This window comes from Cydia strobilella, chromosome 14 (assembly GCF_947568885.1).
Source record: "Cydia strobilella chromosome 14, ilCydStro3.1, whole genome shotgun sequence".
Lineage (NCBI taxonomy): Eukaryota > Metazoa > Arthropoda > Insecta > Lepidoptera > Tortricidae > Cydia > Cydia strobilella.
This window is the reverse complement of record NC_086054.1, coordinates 1,754,029-1,772,980: the sequence shown is the minus strand read 5'-3', so window position 1 is coordinate 1,772,980 and position 18,952 is coordinate 1,754,029. Positions and strand designations below refer to the sequence as shown.

General features: G+C 38.2%; 2 protein-coding genes across 2 annotated transcripts in view; both read right to left on the bottom strand.

Annotated features, from left to right (window-relative positions):
- The window catches only part of LOC134747035 (endoplasmic reticulum-Golgi intermediate compartment protein 2), a 250,842-nt gene that overhangs the window by 30,875 nt on the left and 201,015 nt on the right, over positions 1 to 18,952 (bottom strand). The gene's annotated exons all lie outside the window — the stretch shown is intronic.
- Positions 1 to 18,952, bottom strand: part of LOC134747018 (uncharacterized) — a 72,009-nt gene that overhangs the window by 2,712 nt on the left and 50,345 nt on the right. Inside the window, exons 4-9 of the mRNA XM_063681562.1 lie at positions 17,174 to 17,307; positions 5,709 to 5,879; positions 3,554 to 3,704; positions 3,038 to 3,260; positions 2,502 to 2,669; positions 1,548 to 1,664 (exon numbers count right to left, since the gene is read on the bottom strand). Coding sequence (XP_063537632.1) covers positions 1,548 to 1,664; positions 2,502 to 2,669; positions 3,038 to 3,260; positions 3,554 to 3,704; positions 5,709 to 5,879; positions 17,174 to 17,307 — 964 coding nt within the window. The remainder of the gene's footprint in view (positions 1 to 1,547; positions 1,665 to 2,501; positions 2,670 to 3,037; positions 3,261 to 3,553; positions 3,705 to 5,708; positions 5,880 to 17,173; positions 17,308 to 18,952) is intronic.

Sequence of the window (18,952 nt, the reverse complement as noted above, 5' to 3'; positions counted from 1 at the left end):
GTCACGTAGTGTGTCCTAGGATTCACTTCGGGACATTAAGCTGAGTGAGGACCTTTTAGCACAATTCTGTTCGTCTATACTCTAAATGAATCAATGTTTTGTGTTCTTTTTTTGTGCTAATAAATATTTCTTATTCTTATCAATGAGGATATAATAAGATAGAGCGGTACTGTCATAGTAAATTTTGTAACCACTGGAAATTCACTGCCATCTATCGACATACTTTAAAACTAAAAATGAAAATTTATAAAAATACGTTAAAATGTATTTAAATATGGATAAATGATTTTTTCATTTGCATTAATTATTTTTATATGATTTTGACCCATGTTGGGCGTTGACGGTTTCGTTTGTTATTAATAATTTTAACGCATATCCGTTAAAGAACATGGGTCAAAATCATATAAAAATAATTAATGCAAATAAAAAAATCATTTATCCATATTTAAATACATTTTAACGTATTTTTATAAATCTTCATTTTTAGTTTCAAGGTATGTCGATAGATGGCAGTGAATTTACAGTGGTTACAAAATTTACTATGACAGTACCGCTCTATCTTATTATATCCTCTTTGTTCTTATTCATATTCTTATTCTTAATGTCATTTGTAATATTTGATCAAATATATATCGGTGTTTCAAGTAAAGATGCTGGCAGCATTACCCCGCTGAATTGCAATACTAATGCGCTGTGCGAGGAAGCTGCCAGCCCTACGATCCCCAGTCACATCCACCAGCCTCTTTGATAATGCTCCGAAAAATTTCAGGGCACCGGGACCCCACGGGCCGAGTGTTTCCACACCAAAAGGGGTAAAAAGATATTCTTGGCCGACACAGCTGTACTTGGCCCTTTTTCTCCGCTCAGCCGCATCCGCAGCCGCACCCGATAAGACGGAAGTGCCATGAAGATGGGACGGGGCTAGTGTATCCACGCAAGTAGCGTCCCACACCAACACCCGCCCCATCTCCCACGGAATCAATGACATTCCGTCCGGCCTCTTACCATCGTCCCTGAGGACGCCGGAAGGCTCCAGCAAAGCCGGCACGTTAGCGCTGACGAGCGGGGTGAATTTTTATTTTAGTTAAGGTTTAGGATAGGTAGTATATTTTAGTTACGTTTAGTTTATAAGTTTTGTTACTATATTTTTATTTAATTTGTTCCAATAAATTTATATATCAGTAAAGATGAAGTCACCCAATTTCTGTGATCAAATGCATATTGGACAGATGGAATAGGTTGCAGGCTACTTCTGCTGTTGACTTTACGTAAACTGGTTTACTTATGAAATAAAACTATGAAAACGGATTATATCGCATATATTGAATTTATAGTACATCCCGACGTTTCGAACCCTTTACAGCGTCCGTGGTCAACGGGTGACTGAGAAAAGCTACAAAGTGCAGAAATACCCACATACAAAAATAATGAACCTTCGTAGTTCCGTTTTCATAGTTTTATTTCATGAGTAACTATAGCGGTAACCGAAGACAATATTATGGTTTACTTAGTGCACAAGCAAGTTTCTGGAAGAGAGCATTAGGTACCTGGGCGTTCCAATGTTAGGTCCGCCGGTAGCAGCGGCGCCGTGCAGGAACTGTTCCCGCGACCACACGCGCCGCGCCGCGCTGTCCGCCAGCGACTCCTTGGCTTCCGCCGCGCATCTACAACACGAAACTTCAACCGTCTTGAAAAGCGAAGTCACCGGTATGGTTACGATAGTGGTTGACGGGATTGGTTGGAACACAGAATAAATAACTGTACTACCGTAAACGAAACTTCCTACAAAACTGAAGTTTGACGGCGGTTCAGGGTCGAATCATGATGTCCCTTTCTAATACATGCCACTATCCATTTCGGCTATTTAGGGTTGTCAAAATTTTGGTCATTATCTTATCTGTGGTCGTGCACGCAAAGGGACGTCAAGTTGTGCCAACCCTATTAATTGCTAGGAGCAATGCTGAGCCGAACGGAGCCGAGTTTGCCCGAAGCTAGGAGTTTTGCACCCCTGGTTGGAATTATCAGCTCTTTCATCTCTCATGGGGTTGGGACCCACCAAATTGTAGGAGCATTAGTGAAGGGTCATCCAAAGCACATCGATTTGATACCTTTACAGTGCATATGGTGCTACTTTCTCGCACTAGTGCGTAAAAGAGCACTTTTCGTGCATATGTCGAAAGTTTAAAGGGCCATATGTACTGTAAAACGTTGTACTATACACGTGCAAATAGGTAATTTGCAACTTGTGTCGATTTAAAACACTCCCTGCGGTCGTGTCTTAATTTATTGCCACTCGTTTCGAATTTCCTCTTTACCGCACTTGTATCGTAAATAACTATTAAAATCGTTTTTAGACACATGGTTTTTTTGCTTTATGACTCAATATTCTAATCATAAAATATACTCATTGTTTTACTGAACGTGTCAGGCACGCACGTAAAATTTTGGGAATCTATTAATACCCCTTCATGCCTCTGAAGGAATCCCCACTCAGTACTTACTCTGATCTCCGCAGCAGCAAAGAGTCCAAATGTGCTGGAGCCATGTGCGCTAGATGGATGTAGGCTTCATGTAGCAACTCGGCTGGCAACGTCCACAACTCTCCCTGTCTCTCAATTAGTTGTCGGACCACATTGATAACATCTACCCGCTCCGATAGCTGTTCCGCACTGGAATTGATAGAAAAAATTGTTTTGATCACATATAAAGAACAGGTCTATAGCTACAGGAACTACAGCTATAGCTGATAACGTTATAATAGGTAAATTTGCAGTCGGTTCAAGGGTGAAACCAGACAAGATAAGGTTAATTGCAGTTTTCTTGAAATTAAGTAGAAATTTCAAGTCCATTGCGAGAACTCTCTGAACTTACTTAAGTTCTTAAAAGCTACGTTTCTATAATACAGGCTTCCTACGTCTAGGAATAGACATTTATTTGTGTTTCCCGGCTTCGAGGAAATTATTATGAGTTAAAACTATATGGGCTTTGGTATTGGAAATGGGAAAGTAAAGTCCCTTGCGCAAAGTAGAAGACTTACCTAGCGGCCTCATTAGGCTTATTATTATGCAGTATATTCGGCGCAAAGATGGTGGCCAGATTCGCGGCATCCATCTTGTTGCCAGGCTGTCTGTCGTCCTCAGAATGCGTAGCCAGTTGCGACAGAAAAGACAGCAATGCGTTTAAAGTGTCCCTGTGCGCTGCGGGAAGTAGCTGGACTATTAGCTTGAGGGCTTCCCATTGGAGCCGACGGTTGCGGATTTCTGGAAATTTAAATTATGATTTCAATACGGAACTTATTTGCATGCAAAATAGGTACTAAACTTGAAATTACCTTACCAGGCAATTGGCATTTCTGTTTTATGTGTAGAGGTAGCGGATAGGGCTAAGTTTACTGACGGTCGCGACCACATGAGGTCATTGTTTTGTGCACCAAAGCTCTCCATTCTGCACCATTTTCCGCCGTCCGTCCGTCCGTCAGCAGGTCGGTGGTTACCACTATCCCCTCTTTCATCTACTGTCCCAATCACAATGCACTGCTGCAAAAGGTACTTACTTTGAGTACACAAGAAGGCAGAGTACAAGTCCCTGCAGAGCAGTGGATCCGGCAGGTCCCGCAGGAATTCCTTTAGTAAAGTTGCGACGTCGTGTGGACACACTGCCGCGTCTAACGCCGCTTCTTGCCCTCTCTCCCACTCTTCACGGAGCTGGAAAAAGATTAACAAACACATGAACACTGTAACTTGTATTGGTAAAAGCATTTGGAACAAATAGTAAGTCTAAGGAAAAATACATAGAACTACAAGCATAGAACGGCCTGGCCACGACATCGCGCGGCGTCGGCAGCGGCGAGCGGCGGCCATAGGTTGGAGTGAGACACAGCGATTCGACCTTTCGTTCCCACCTATGGCCGCCGCTCGCCGCTGCCGCCGCGCGATGTCGTGGCCGCGCCGGGCCATAGTAATTTGCCAGAATTACATTTTAACTAAATAGCAATAGGAAATATTACTGCAATTTTATTTTTTATTTAGTCGTATGGCGGAGGTACATAATATATAGGCAAACAATTAAAATAACAATAAAATAATAATAAAATCAGATGTCAACATTCAGTGTCTTCAGCCATGCATGGGTTGTAAGATGTAGCAGGTCTTCCGGTGGTCCAGAGTATGAATGCAGAGGCAATTACTGCAATGTTCTGCTGCCAGAGTGCAGCACTAGCATAAACGGTAAACCATAGAGTGACCTTAACGTAAACAGTTTTTGACAAGTTATCATACCTATACATTATTTGTTAGATAGTTACGAATAAATATGACATTGATGCATCATGGCGGTTTGTTTACAGTGTGTGCTAGTGCGCCCCTTACGTAGAGTTTTAATATACCCTATTGCTACATTTTTTTAAGGTCACTTTACTATCTAGGTCATAATTGGGATACTTCAAATTACTCCATGATTAGATTATCTGATGATAGAGCATTCTATGAAACTACCGTTTTTCCCGTACAAACGCGATTTTTCTAAAGATTACTTAAAGCATTTTTTTTTTCTCTGTTACAATGGATGTGAAAAATGGTCAACAAAACAATCATCGATATGAAACGTTTAAAAATGTAGTTGATTTACGAAATAAAATGCGCTTGTACGGGACAGCTCATGGTATGCCCCTGATTTTAAATTGTGTAGAAGAGTCGGAAATTTCCTCTACCATTGCGGTGTTTATTGTCTAAAACAATTACACGAATCGAATCGTAAAAACTTTACTATCTTTTGTTGGAATCCGACCAGCATAAAAAAAGTTGCTGGCGAAATTTCGTAAACACACTTTCATTGCCATGAAGCTGAATGAATTTGAACATATAATCCAATCTCGGCAGTCAGAGTGGCCAGGAGCTATTTTGTTTTAAACATTTAATATTGTTTTCCTCATATTTTGATACGACCTTGAGTCGTATTTATCAGGCATCTCGAGCGCATAAATAAGGCTACCTTTCCACTGAGTGGAGATGAGAGGAAACGTGCAGGCGAATCATTCCACTGTTGAACTGATGTGGATGCCGAAACTGACAGCTGTGCATCTCGAATAGGGCCCCAGGAGTCAACCAATAGCATTCGCTGCAATCAATACGATACGGAAATATTCCCGCACATCTATCTCCCCTCATCTCCGCCTCAGTTCAATTCAATTCAATTCAATAGGATCAAAACCTTCTCAAATGGTTAAGACAGTATCGGCCACTGGCTATTCGCAGCACGTTGCCGGGTCAGAAACGTCTGAATCTATATCGATCGATACGGGGCCCATTCGATACTTCGGTCGGGAGTAAAATCGACGGATTTAGATGTTTCTCGTACACTCTGGATGACCTAATTTTGGAGTTAGGGTGTTTAAAACGGAATCTTAAGAACAGTTTTTGGGATTTGCTATGGAAATATTTAATCAATTTGTATACAAGTTTAAACAGATATTTCTACAGTCCGCGTTATAAAGTATCTGTCACAGTCTAATTGTTACATACAGGGACTTTGTTAAGGCGGGATTCAGTACAAAAATGTTTTTGCCGTGCCGCACAGTGCTGCACACTGGTGGAATCCCGCCTTTGTTGACTTCTTTTTCTTAAACTATTAGATAATTGGTATACTTTTGACACGTAGTCTGATACGTTAATTTTGATGATGATTATACAAATATAAATAATTGGCCTTACCTGTCTAACCCTCTTTTTGGAGGCTGACACTCGGAAGAGACCAATGGTCCTGAGGCCGTGCCGCCGCAGATGCGCCAGGCAGGCCGACACGAGGCCGGGGATCTTCGGCCCCCCGCATCCCGCCTCTTCAAGGCCTGACCAACCCCATTCGCCGGAATCGCAGGATTCACTCTGGAATAAAAAAAAGCTTGTAAGTTTTTTTAAACCAAGTGGTAAAATTATTGGGTTAGAGTTAGACCAAGATAAGTCTGCAACGATTTTGATAGCACACGTAGTGCAAGTGATATTTATAAGTCATATTTTTATAGAAGTTTGACGTTTAAAATAACACTTGCGGTGCGTGTGCTATCAAAATCGTTGCAGACTTGTATTGGTGTGACTCTAGACACATATCAATAGACACATAGAAATAAATGAAGTGGGAAATTTAATAGATTTAATTGAATTTATTATTCACTTGTAATGTAATGCTTTCTCACTTTTAAGCTTTAATAGCTGTTCCTGTATCGTACGTCTTGTTTGTTAGTGACTAGTCACATCAAGATTCAAGATTGAAAAACTATGATGTCTGGAAACTCTTGCTTAGTAACTCTAGTTGAACTAATTTTTGTTAAATGTCAAGATAAATCCTTTTCCTAGACTATCATAATAAGAACTTACTCTAATAATATATATACAGATTTAGTGTTTTATGTAAGTATTAGTGCATATGATAAATTGTTCATCGTCTGCCATTATGATGATGATATGATGATGACAAGCCAAAAAGTCTTTCCACATTTTTAAGTCTGCCCGTTGAAATTCGAGTTTTGAAGTTCATATGCTACATCTTAGAAGACTAGGTATCTATGTTTATTTATTGAGAGGAGATTTACTTAACTAATAAATTATCTCATAAAGAGAATGAGCTAATTGTATGATTCATACAGATGAACAAATTTCCGTCCCAGACTAGCGAAAAATGCAAAATCCGCGAAGATATTAATAAACCAACAGATGTCAGAGATGAACACTTCAACTGATTTGTAGGTAAACAACTGAAAATATCATTATGGCCTATAAATCTTTTTGGCTGGATATATTTTTGAGATATGATCTATAAAATCGACTCATGATTCAAGGTTAGCTTCTCCGGATCTCACAAAAGAAGTTAAAATTCTAGTAAGATAGCCTCATATGAAAGTAAAAAAATAATGATTTATGTTGATGGGTAATTTTTTAAACTTTTTGGTGAGCTTTGTAATTACTAATATAATTACTAATTGATAAGTAAAGAAATGAAATTCACAAAATCAAACCAGTAGATAACTAGCAAAATTTAGCCCTTTTCTAGTGGTCGAATATTTTGTAAGTACTGTCAATCATAGATAACCAATAAGTAAGTAATAAACAATTTACAAAACGAGTTCACAAGTAAGATACAATAAACTACCGCCAAGAAAATTTCTGTTGCCATTTTTAGGGTTCCGTACCCAAAGGGTAAAAACGGGACCCTATTACTAACTGTCCGTCTGTTTGTCTGTCACCAGGCTGTATTTCATGAACCGTGATAGCTAGACAGTTGAAATTTTAACAGATGATGTATTTCTGTTGCCGCTATAACAACAAATACTAAAAACAGATTAAAATAAATATTTAAGGGGGGCTCCCATACAACAAACTGTGCCATATTTGTGTTCTATGTCTTTGTACAATAAAGAGTTTATACATACATACATACATACATACATACAAACGTGATTTTTTTGCCGTTTTATGCGTAATGGTACGGCACCCTTCGTGCGCGAGTCTGACTCGCACTTGGCCGGTTTTTTTTTATTTGGCACTTGGTGTAGTACTTAAACCCAAAGGCATAAAACATAACTCAAACAGACCATCGTCCAAAGACACGAAACACAAAGTTCATGGACGTACTCAGGATTCAGGAATGGGCGTTTCAAGCATCTTACAGTTATTTTCGTCCGAATAGATATCGGGATAGGCGTAACGTGTGAGACGCGTCATACGATAATTTTATCGCGGCCTTAATGAAAGCGATAGAAGGCCGGACAGGTAACCGGACACGCGTGACGTCAGTGCGACGTCATGGTATAGGTGTTCGGGATCCTGACCGAATTTCATTTATTTTGCATATTTTTCGAGAACAATTTCTCTGTTCTATTGCACAACCGAGATTAGAAACCCACGATTTTTGACCACCATACACATATGAAAGGCTAGTTGCAAGGTATATTTTTTCCTTTCCCTTATCCCACAATAGGTAGGGTCGGCTCTTCTTATCCTTCGGCACCAAGACGATCTGTCTTGTCGGGTTGGGTAGTTGGGCTTTTCTCAATAGTTTGATTGTAGAAAGGTTAAATAATTGTTAGGTATTATTGTTTATTTATGGTACTAATATTCTACGTAGACAAGTTTCTACGTGGATGGATTCTACGTGGCGGGTAGTGGTGGTGGTACTATGAAGAGGTCTTGCCGAAGAAACCGTTAAGAGCTGGATACTCCAACCATCTATATCAGAAATGCATGGTAAGTTCTTTCCGAGAGAATTGATTTGTAAGAAGTGGAGTGGAAGATATTGGCAATTACAGTACAACGGAATGGTACTATCCATTTTTCTACAGATTCAGGTGAATCGGATTGATTCATAACATCTATTTCTTTGGCACAAAAACATTGTATCTACTTAGCTTAAACCGATTCGGAACCTGAGGAAATTTTGCTTAATTTCTCAAGGACTGTTGAATCTAATACCAGTCAAGCGAATCAACGCCCTCTAAAGCAGGCCAGTTCACAACACACCTTGATTCGTATTATCCCCATCACCTTCCAACCCACGTCATATAGCACGCCCAAGAGCAGGCAGGAGCGAAGCATTGACGTCGTCTGTTACCTCGAACACTAGTCTCTATGTCATAATCGCTCTGGGTTTATCGCTTGTTTTTTGGGAGCACGTGAATTTGATCACGTATGCTTCTATAAACATTTTGATTATGGACCACCTGCGAGACTGGCATTATAGAATGTTCGCAGATTTCAGATTCTAACAGAGGCGTATTTTTAGCCCTCTGTGAGAAAAAATATATAATACCCAACTTCTTACCTATAATCCAAAATCTCCCAACTATGGTTCAAAACTAACTAAAATATCTTGGTTTAGGTGTCTATTATTTGAGTTCTGAGGCAGCATAGTTTTATAAATGGCAGACAATACCCAGAAAAAATATGGTTGTCTGTAAAGTCGGTTTACGGACGATAATTTTGCGTGATAACGTCATGTCACTTCACCACGGAGATCTGTGCACAACGGGGCCGTAACGTTACCATGGAGATCTGTCCACAACGTTACCATGGAAGTCTGTCCACAACTTGGCACTTTTTCGTGCCCACTGCATCGATTTATAAGACGTTATCACGCCAAAAAATATTGTCTTGGTACTTAATAAAGTGTTGAACTTGTGAGCCATAGTCGTAGTGGACTAAGCTGTATTTGGGTTGTTTTAAGATAACGAAAACATTAACAATTATACCTCTTCCTTCATTCAATAGGGCGAATACTCATATAATACTCATGCGAATTAATATTTCCCATCTCCTTAGTTTAGTACCTTGAAAAAGAAAAAAAAACCATAGCATGATTAAGATCACCTGAACTGATGATCCAAATGATGACATAGACATACATTTGTTAAGAACTTTATTTTTATTTTTTATAAAGAAACAAAGTTTCCCGACAAGTACTCGAAATGTTTTCGGCGCCAATAAGAGGAAGAGGAAGACCCCTCCAAACATGGCTACCATAAACAAGGACATGAAAGATGCAAATGTCACATCTGACACAACCCGGGACAGAGCGTCCTAGCGAAGGACTAGGAGAGCCGATCCCAAATGATGGGATAAGGCTAGGCAGAGAGAGAGATAAAGAAATAAAGTTTACTGAAGTAAAACTCTAATATCTTTTAAGATTACAGTATAAATGCCGAGTACACCGATTAAACCAGCCCAAATGAGCCAGGTCATTGACTCCGTTTAAATCACAAACCGCATGACATAACCAGGATTGACCAGACGAGTTGGTAGACATGACGCAACATCGATGGGCATGACAGCTCGCTTCCAGGTCTAGACTGTGTATATGTATTGATAGTTTAATGACACTGGAGGCTGATTCTGATTTAAGAATTTTATATGGTTATAGGGAATATTAAACTGTAATAAATGTCATATGTTAAAGAAAGAGTGACGAAGCCCTCCAGTGGTGAACGCCGGATTCGAATCGGCGTCTTTAACTATCGCGGCTAACGCCATGAACCCCTAGGCCACCTCGCAACGGCGGTACCCGTCTCAATTTCTCCACTATATGCCATCTTACTAAGACTAGGCGTCTTTGACCAACTCTAAGGGTAAGCAGTGCGCGCTTGCACCTCCTAAACGAATTCCTTACGGAAATACGTTATAGGTAGCGAGAGAGACTGGTGCTCTATGTATAGTAGTTTATAATTTATATAGTGTGACTACTTAAAAAAAACACAAATCAAAATATTTAATAAAATAATTTGATTTGTTCCCAAAGTCAATTGTAACTAGGGAATAAATTAAGTTCACGGAATAAAACAAACTCACGTATTTTTAGTCACTCGCACGACATGTTACGGTAAGCTTCGTGATCGCTGCTCATGCACTATTAGTGGAAAATGGAGACTCAGGCTCTCCAAAACATGTCACGCGAGTGACTAAAAATACGTACCTACCGTAAATTTTTTTTGATTTTCGCTAGAATTGTAAAGTACCTAATGTCTATCTGTTAGCATTTTGTGCCCTATCAGGCTGTCATGTACCAACTACCTGTAACTAACATCTTTTGTAATGAACATGACATGTAATGTTGATTAAATATAAATATTTAAAAAAACATGTCAAATTGTTTAAGCAGAATCGGCCTCCGGCTGTTGATTCACACGTGTAACCGTCTGCGATGATTGAAGTTTGGTTGATTGCTTTTGAAATGTATTCAGCGAGTTTCAGTGGCAAGGTGACGCGGAATACTAAATGCAGATGAATAGTTTCGTTCATCACTCCTATCTTTAGATACTAACAACGTCAAGAATTTAGAGATTGATCTCGTAAAAATATTAAAACAACTGAAGGAGTTTTTTTGAGTATGTATAGATTTACTGGCAGGTTAGTTATTATAAACTTGATTAGATTTCTATGTCAAATGTCACAGCGTTAAAAAATGAATATCTGTATTGATTTAATTTAATATATATATTGTGTACCCAACTTCTGCGTATCATTAATAAATTATTTCAGCCAAAGACTCCATTAAGCTTTTATTTACTTTGCAATTTAAGTACATATCTATGTTAACTATGTTTGTACGGTCAAATCTTGCAAGTTAAATTTGACTCACTTCCCGACTTCTAATGAAGCTGAAAATTTGCATACATATGTAAGCCGGGTGACAATGCAATATTAAGGTACCATTGAGATGATATTTATGGAGACAGGAGGTGGCCAAAAATAACAAAACCTAGTTGTATTTGGGGTTTTTAGAATTGTCTCGATGAGTATTAGTTGCCTGTGAAACGAAAAGTACAGTCATAAAAGCTTGTACCAAAAATTTGAATCATTAAGGCATCTAATTAAAAAATACGCTCAAAGACACGTTACATCTTTTACAAAAAGTCATTTAAATGAAAATTAGAATAATTCTACTGAAACGAAACGTGTTTATCTTTCTAATTATTCTCATTTGCCTTTCTCGTTTGCACCTTTGTTAAAATCAACAGTAAGTATGCACTTATCTGTGACCTGTAATACCTTATTACCAATAAATTATGTCTATGTCTTAAAAAAACCGGCCAAGTGCGAGTCTGACTCGCCCACCGAGGGTTCCGTACTTTTTAGTATTTGTTGTTATAGCGGCAACAGAAATACATCATCTGTGAAAATTTCAACTGTCTAGCTATCACGGTTCATGAGATACAGCCTGGTGACAGACAGACGGACGGACAGACAGACGGACAGATGGACAGACCCTTTGGGTACGGAACCCTAAAAATACAAAATATATTTGGGCCACCTTGTAATGAGTAAGCGTACCGAAATGTCTGCGTTAAGTAGAAATAAACCCAAAGTATCCGCTTCGCGCTCTAGGCCAGAAATGCAGCAGTTACCGCTTAGGTCTCAATTACAGCCGCTTAGTGCCGGCCAATAAATAATAATGATACAGTAAAATATACGAGCCAACAAAGCAATGGATACACCGATCAATGGAGATGTGGGTGTGGAATTATCTATCCCGATTAGAATACAAAAAATATTATTTTTTTGGAACGTTTAAACAACAAAAACTTAAGTAACACGAGGCACAAAAATACTTTACAACGTCACTGAAATGGTTTCCACTTGTGAAACCCATGTTTATAAAGTAAATAGTCGCGTTTTACTAGCGTATTTATATTTTTAATCCGAAATCTTAATATTATTTATTTTTGCAATGTCATTTTTATTATTTTGACTTTATTTTGAAAATAAAATATTAAATATTTTTGTTGGTGGATAAATAGATACAAAATGTATCTATTTATCCACCAACACTTGTAAAATCTTAATGTATAGAAATAAATCGTAATAAATAATTGTATTCCATAGGGCATATACTATTCGATATAAGATATAGCTATAATATATGGTTGCTATGCCCTAACAGGGTTCACGTTTGTTCTAGAAATGTAATAGATAGCACCTTATAAATAACAACATGATGCATACTGACTATAATTATTTAGCCCTCATTGACTAGACTATGGCCTTTCGGCATCCGGACATTTTCCACAAATTGTCACATAGAAATAGCAAACTGCATTTTCACGTGAATACCAGTCATATTCTTGAACTGGCACAGTCTTTACGTGCGTTGGTGGGTTGGGTAATAAATTTACTAGACAAATAAACTTTAGTAAATCGTTAATACTAGTTAATAGGGGATATTACTGCAATGTTCTGCCACCAGAGTGCAGCAGTAGCCCGTTTAGTAAACCATAGAGTAACTTATACATACTGTGTATACAATGTACAACTTATACATAATAAAATATGACATTGATGCACCAAGGCGGTTTGTTTACAGAGAACCTACCGGGAAACGAAAATCCGAAATTTCGCTTACTGCCTCTTTATCGCTCGAATGTGCAAGAGTGACAGAGATGTTAGATAACGAAATTTCGATTTTCTTGTTTTGCGATAGACTTTCAGATTGTGGTAGTGGCGCCCCCTGCGCAGAGTTTCGCGTAATATTCCCTATAGAACAACTTTTGTTCACTGACAAAAAGCTGTACCATTTCATACTTTATGGTTGAATGAAATCTCGAATTATGTTAACCATTCATATGTGTGTTGTGGTCAAAAATAGTGGGTTCAAACCTGCTTGCTGTATAGAGCTAAAAAGATCGTTCCCGAAAAAACAGATTACTTATCATACACAGCTAAGGTTCTCTTGTCCACCTTGTTAAGGTTAGAAATAATGATGTGAGAAAATCGAAGTATTTCAAAAGATACCCTTAACTCGACAAAGTCCAAACTCCAAAATAATGGACATAGCCTTTGATCCTTCTTTTTAGGGTTCCGTACCTCAAAAGGAAAAAAACGGAACCCTTATAGGATCACTCGTGCGTCTTTCTGTCTGTCCGTCTGTCACAGCCTATTTTCTCCGAAACTACTGGACCAATTAACTTGAAATTTGGTATACATATGTAAGTTTGTGACCCAAAGACGGACATGTTACAAACGAATGTTACAACGTTAACAAATGAATTTTAAACACGGGGCCACTTTTGGGGGGTATATGTGAAAATTAAATCTTAATCTCAAATTTATCTCTGAAACTACTGGGTCTAATATTTTGCAAAAAATACGCAAAATAGATCTTTACCTATAGATCACAGGAAAACCTATTAGAAATGTGCAGTCAAGCGTGAGTCGGACTTAATTACTTAGTTTTTGATCCGACCCCTACGGATTTTTTAAAGACGTTTCACTCACGTTTCACATAAAAAATACATTGTTTTAAATTGTGTAATGTACGGAACCCTTGGAACGCGAGTCCGACTCGCACTTGGCCGGTTTTTCATTATTGTTCCTAACCAATATCATTAAAACTATTGAGCACCGAGGAAGTTGGCAAGTCGGACCTGTTTTGTGTGGTTTTAAGGGCTAGTTGCTATCATGTGTCACCGTAGATGTAACTTTAAAACGATAGATATGATAGTAGATAAAATGATGGTTACCATAAATGACATAAATATACATACATACATATAATTACGCCTATTTCCCGGAGGGGTAGGCAGAGACCACGGATTTCCACTTGCTACGATCCTGACATACCTCTTTCGCTTCCTTCACTAAATATATATTGTATATTTTTATATTATAGTCTTGGTTATAAATTCATTTACTTTAAAAGACACTGCACCTACTTAATCTTTCTGGTTTACCATTGGTTGACTGGTAGAGAAAGCCTTAAGGCATTAAGTCCGTCATTTGTACCATCATGTATTGTGCAATAAAGATTAAATAAATAAATATCAGTATAGGTAGCAATAAAATCTAAAGTATAATAACTAGCCTCGTATAAGAAAGCTATGAGGATTCGAATGAAAGGTAGATAGGGGCCTTTTGTCTTATCTCGACATTTATAGGGTGCTCGCGTCAATTATTACATATTGGGGAGCACGGGAACCCGCTTTTAGAGGCGCGAAGTGTAAATGTCAAGTTTTAGTTTTCAATCCATACTAATATTATAAATGCGAAAGTCTGTCGGTCTGTGTGTTACCTCTTCACGCTTAAACCGCTGAACCGATTAGTGCTAGCTGATAGTTGAAATTTGGCATAGAGATAGTTTGAGTCCCGGAGAAGGACATAGGATAGTTTTTATCCCGAAAATCATCCCTTAAGAGGGTCTAAAGCGGGGTGGAAATGAGATAATTAATGAATTGCCTGACAATTTGTGTAAATAATTAATTAAAGGATTGCCATTAAACTTTATCCAGGCGCTATTCTTACTCTAGCTGCGGTTACTAAGTCCACGCAGACGTAGTCGCGGGCAAAAGCTAGTATGCCATAAAGTGGCTGACCTAATGCACAAGGAAGCGTTATTAGCGTAAAATGTCAAGCGTAAGGTGACTAAACGGCTATCATTAAAAGCAGCAATGAAGGATTTATTCTACACCAAAAATCATAGCTTTTACAATAATGTCAAAGCGCCTTTCATAATATTCTCAACCGTCCAACCATCTTGAAGCGAATATCATTTATCACCGTGACACGACAAGCCCTTGCTGACGTCACACGCGCGTCACCCGATATTTTGTCATTCGTTATTGCCCAATAATACGCAAATAACCGGCGCGTGCGACTGCGTGGCGGTTTATCGGTGGTTTATCGGTTCATCCACACTGATGCAAGGATATTTATTTATTGTAATGATTTTGCCATCATCGTTGTGTTCAAGTACAATTGAGTCGATCTTGAGCTAATCTTATGCGGGAGTGACCGGGATTGACCAAATGTTATCAGCATCATTTCATCAATCCATCTGATGGATAACCAGCCCTTATCTCTCTTCTAGCGGCTATTCATTTCCTGAAAGTTTCCATAATTAATTTCGATAGAGAACAAATAATGGGAGATGTTACTTGGCATAGACACAAACGCTAACTAATGCTGTTACTTATCTACTCTGGATATCTGAAAGCGGGGGCCTAGCCAAGATGCCAATCGTAAAAACGCCACTCGAAAGTTAAGTTATGTATAGAAATAGTCACGTGACTTTTCTTAGCATCTGTCGTCCCAATATATTTTTCTTTCGTTTGGCGTTTCTCGACGTAGTTAAGCCGAATTCTATTTTGATAAAAACTGGTAACCTTCAAACCATAATATCATCGAATCAAGATAACATCCATTTACTGTTTTATCTTATACCTTTAAACGAGCAATTTCGGTGATCTCAAAAACGGCTCCAACGATTTCGATGAAATTTGGGGGTTTTCGGGAGCGAATAATCGATGAGATGATGATGGAGTTTTTATATGTTTTCAGAGCAAAGCTCGGTCTCCCAGATATTTATACATTAAACAAATGTTGTGAAATTAAACACATCCCAAAATAATCGTGATAATTATATATAGCTTACGCATGGGAACGGAGACAGAACGGCCATAAAAATGTTTGATAACATCAGACATCCACAAATAGAAATATTGCTATCAATAGACGACTTTGACGAATTAAAATGATATTAATCGGTATATGCTTCTATTTTCTGATCTTACCTCGTCTAGCCGCGACACCAGTTAACCAAGACCCTTGCTTAAGTATAGTAAAACCCGTGCTAGTTAAAATTTTGTTAGGTGAGTGAGGTGCAGGGGATCTTGTAGTGCTGGTCGTGTATATGTGAGTGCGGTTTGGCATTATGTTGTGGCAAAAATAGTCTGTGCGTTTGCAGCCAAGCCACGTAACTATGACGCGAGGGCACCTGGACCTGTCTTGCATTGCATTGCACATACCGAATGATTTTACTAATTCGGCTTTATAAATTACTAGCTTTTGCCCGAGACTTCGTCTGCGCGGACTTAGTAACATCAGTTAAAGTAAGTATAGCGCCTGGAAAAATTCTCATGGCAATCATTCAATTTGAGAATATTATGCACACAAATTCATCTTCATAAATTATCTCAATTCCATCCCGGTTTTCACTTTCTTAAGAGATGATTTTCGGGATAAAAACTATCCTATGTCCTTCTCCGGGACTCAAACTATCTCTATGCCTAAGAGAGGTAAGACACAGACAGACAGACTTTCGCATTTATAATATTAGTATGGATATTAAAATAATGGGACAAACTTACATAAACCGACCTAGTCCCGCAGTAAGCTCTGGGACCCATTTCTCAAAAGCTTGTAGCTTGTAATACAAATGGAAGTCCCTTTCTGACAAAAGCTGTAATGCTGTAAAGCTGTAATGTAATATGTAACATGCATATTATGACTGTTTGTGTTCTAAATAAAAAAGAAGCTGTCAAAAAGTGACATCCGCTGGTATTACAAGTTACAAGCTTTGGAAACGGGCCCCAGCACGCCTGCAACTCCAGGTTATTTACATGATAAACCCTTTCATAAAACCCTTTCCCTTTTTTGTAAAACCCCTTTTTATGTGCAAACAAATGATTATGAATTATTATGAAAGACCCTTTAAAACCTGTACACTTCTTGAAGAACCCCATACTGTGAACAGCACAAGGAGCTTATTCTACAGTCGAAGTCCCCAGGAGAGAAAATTTCTCTTAAACCACATAGTGCGCGACCACTTAGGTTAGCGGTCTGTTCCAATTTAAGCATTTAATTTTCCAAGGAAAGTCAACAACTGACATTCTTACAAGTTATCTGTGAGATTATACACTTACATCGTCCCCCTTTTCAAGGGCTCCTAAGGAAGCTAACGACGCCCGGGAGCCTCCGTGCTGCTGCCGCCGCAGCGCCCTCTCTGCTTCCACGCACTGCGCTAACGACACGCCGAACACGCTGCCCGTAGACGACTCTGTGGAAGACGACGAAGAATTAATATCTGTAACTGCTGCACAGAAAAAAACAAATTTTTAAAACCAAGAACCTGATAGGTATGTCTCAACACTCAACTGAGGGGCTACCGCAAAAACCGAAATTCGCAAATTGCGGGGATCTTTCTCTTTTACTCCAATGAAGGTGTAATTAGAGTGACAGGGAAAAATGCCCGCAATTTGCGAACTTCGATTTTCGCGGTTATAGCCCAGATATACATATTTTGATCCACGGTACATTGAACTAATAAATCTCACTAACGGGTCAAGAATTGAAAGCGGTACAAGAATTTTATTACTTGGATCAAGACAAGATATAATACATATGATATGAGCATATTTTGCCATAGAACTATGACATTTTAAATAATAGTCAGTTGCTATTAGACTATAGTAGGGTGGTTTTTACACACTTTTATTACACACTTTTATTTAGCTTCACTGCGTATATACCTTTGTATATGTAGTGCTTCAAATCTTGTAACTAAAATTTGAACCACTTCCCGGTATCTGATACAGTTGAAATTTGGAGTACTATCGTAATTCCGGTGACAATGCAATAATATGCTAACATTAGGATGATTTCATGATGCAGTCGGAAGGTAGCCAAAGGAAGGAGTGGAAGGAATTGTATATTTATTGTTTAGATATTAATTTTAAGTTTTATCTCGATTTATATTTTAACTGTATTGTAATTATAAGTTTTTGACATGTAAATTGGTTTTATGAATAAAATGATTATGATTATGATTATGATTATGAATTCCTCGATGGAAAAACACAAACACATCAAGCTTAGGCTCATTAGAAAGGTCTCAAGAAGTACTCGATAGCCATGCAAATGAGAAGAAGTACAGTCAGCAATAAAAGTGTGTGTCACAAAAGCAATTTTTTTCGACAGTTACTTGTACTACACTAAAGTGGAGTAAATTGAAAATAATGTATTTCGCTTTTATTTCAATTAAATGATTTGATAGGTTCAGCTTCATTGTCAACTTGCATCAAATCGTCGACCTTGGTCAAAACTATGAGTTATTCCCTGGATGGGTTCCAAGCTTCGCGAATTAGCCGGAGACACTAAATTTCGCGACATAATACTAAACGATTGCGATTTTACGATTATTGTTCGACGCGCCAGACAATAATTCCTCTTTTTTGTGGTTGTAAGTTATCATTGTTTTTCTACGGATTGTTAACATTTTTGGAGAGAGGTTCATAAACTAACAATTTATGCACGCCTTATCTTTGTATGATAAGTAATCTGACCGAATTTTTAATTCTTCTTCAAATTCTTTTCGAGATCGTTATTTTCTGCTCTGTACAGCACGACCGAGGTTTGATCCACGATTATGGACCACCACATACATATGAAGGGTTAATCTTGGCTGGGCTGGGCGTGATCAAAAAGAATATTTTTGAGGTCTAAGCGCATGAAAATTGTATGAACATATAGGTACCTATTTCAGAAAATTACGAGTTTTTCCTCACCATAAATCATAGCTGGAAGTGACATACTCTTTCAATTGTTTTTTTATAAGAATTATTTTATTAGGGTTCCGTACCTCAAAAAAAAAACAAATTAATTACTTTATTTTTTTCAAAATGATTTTCCCCTATAACTAAGGA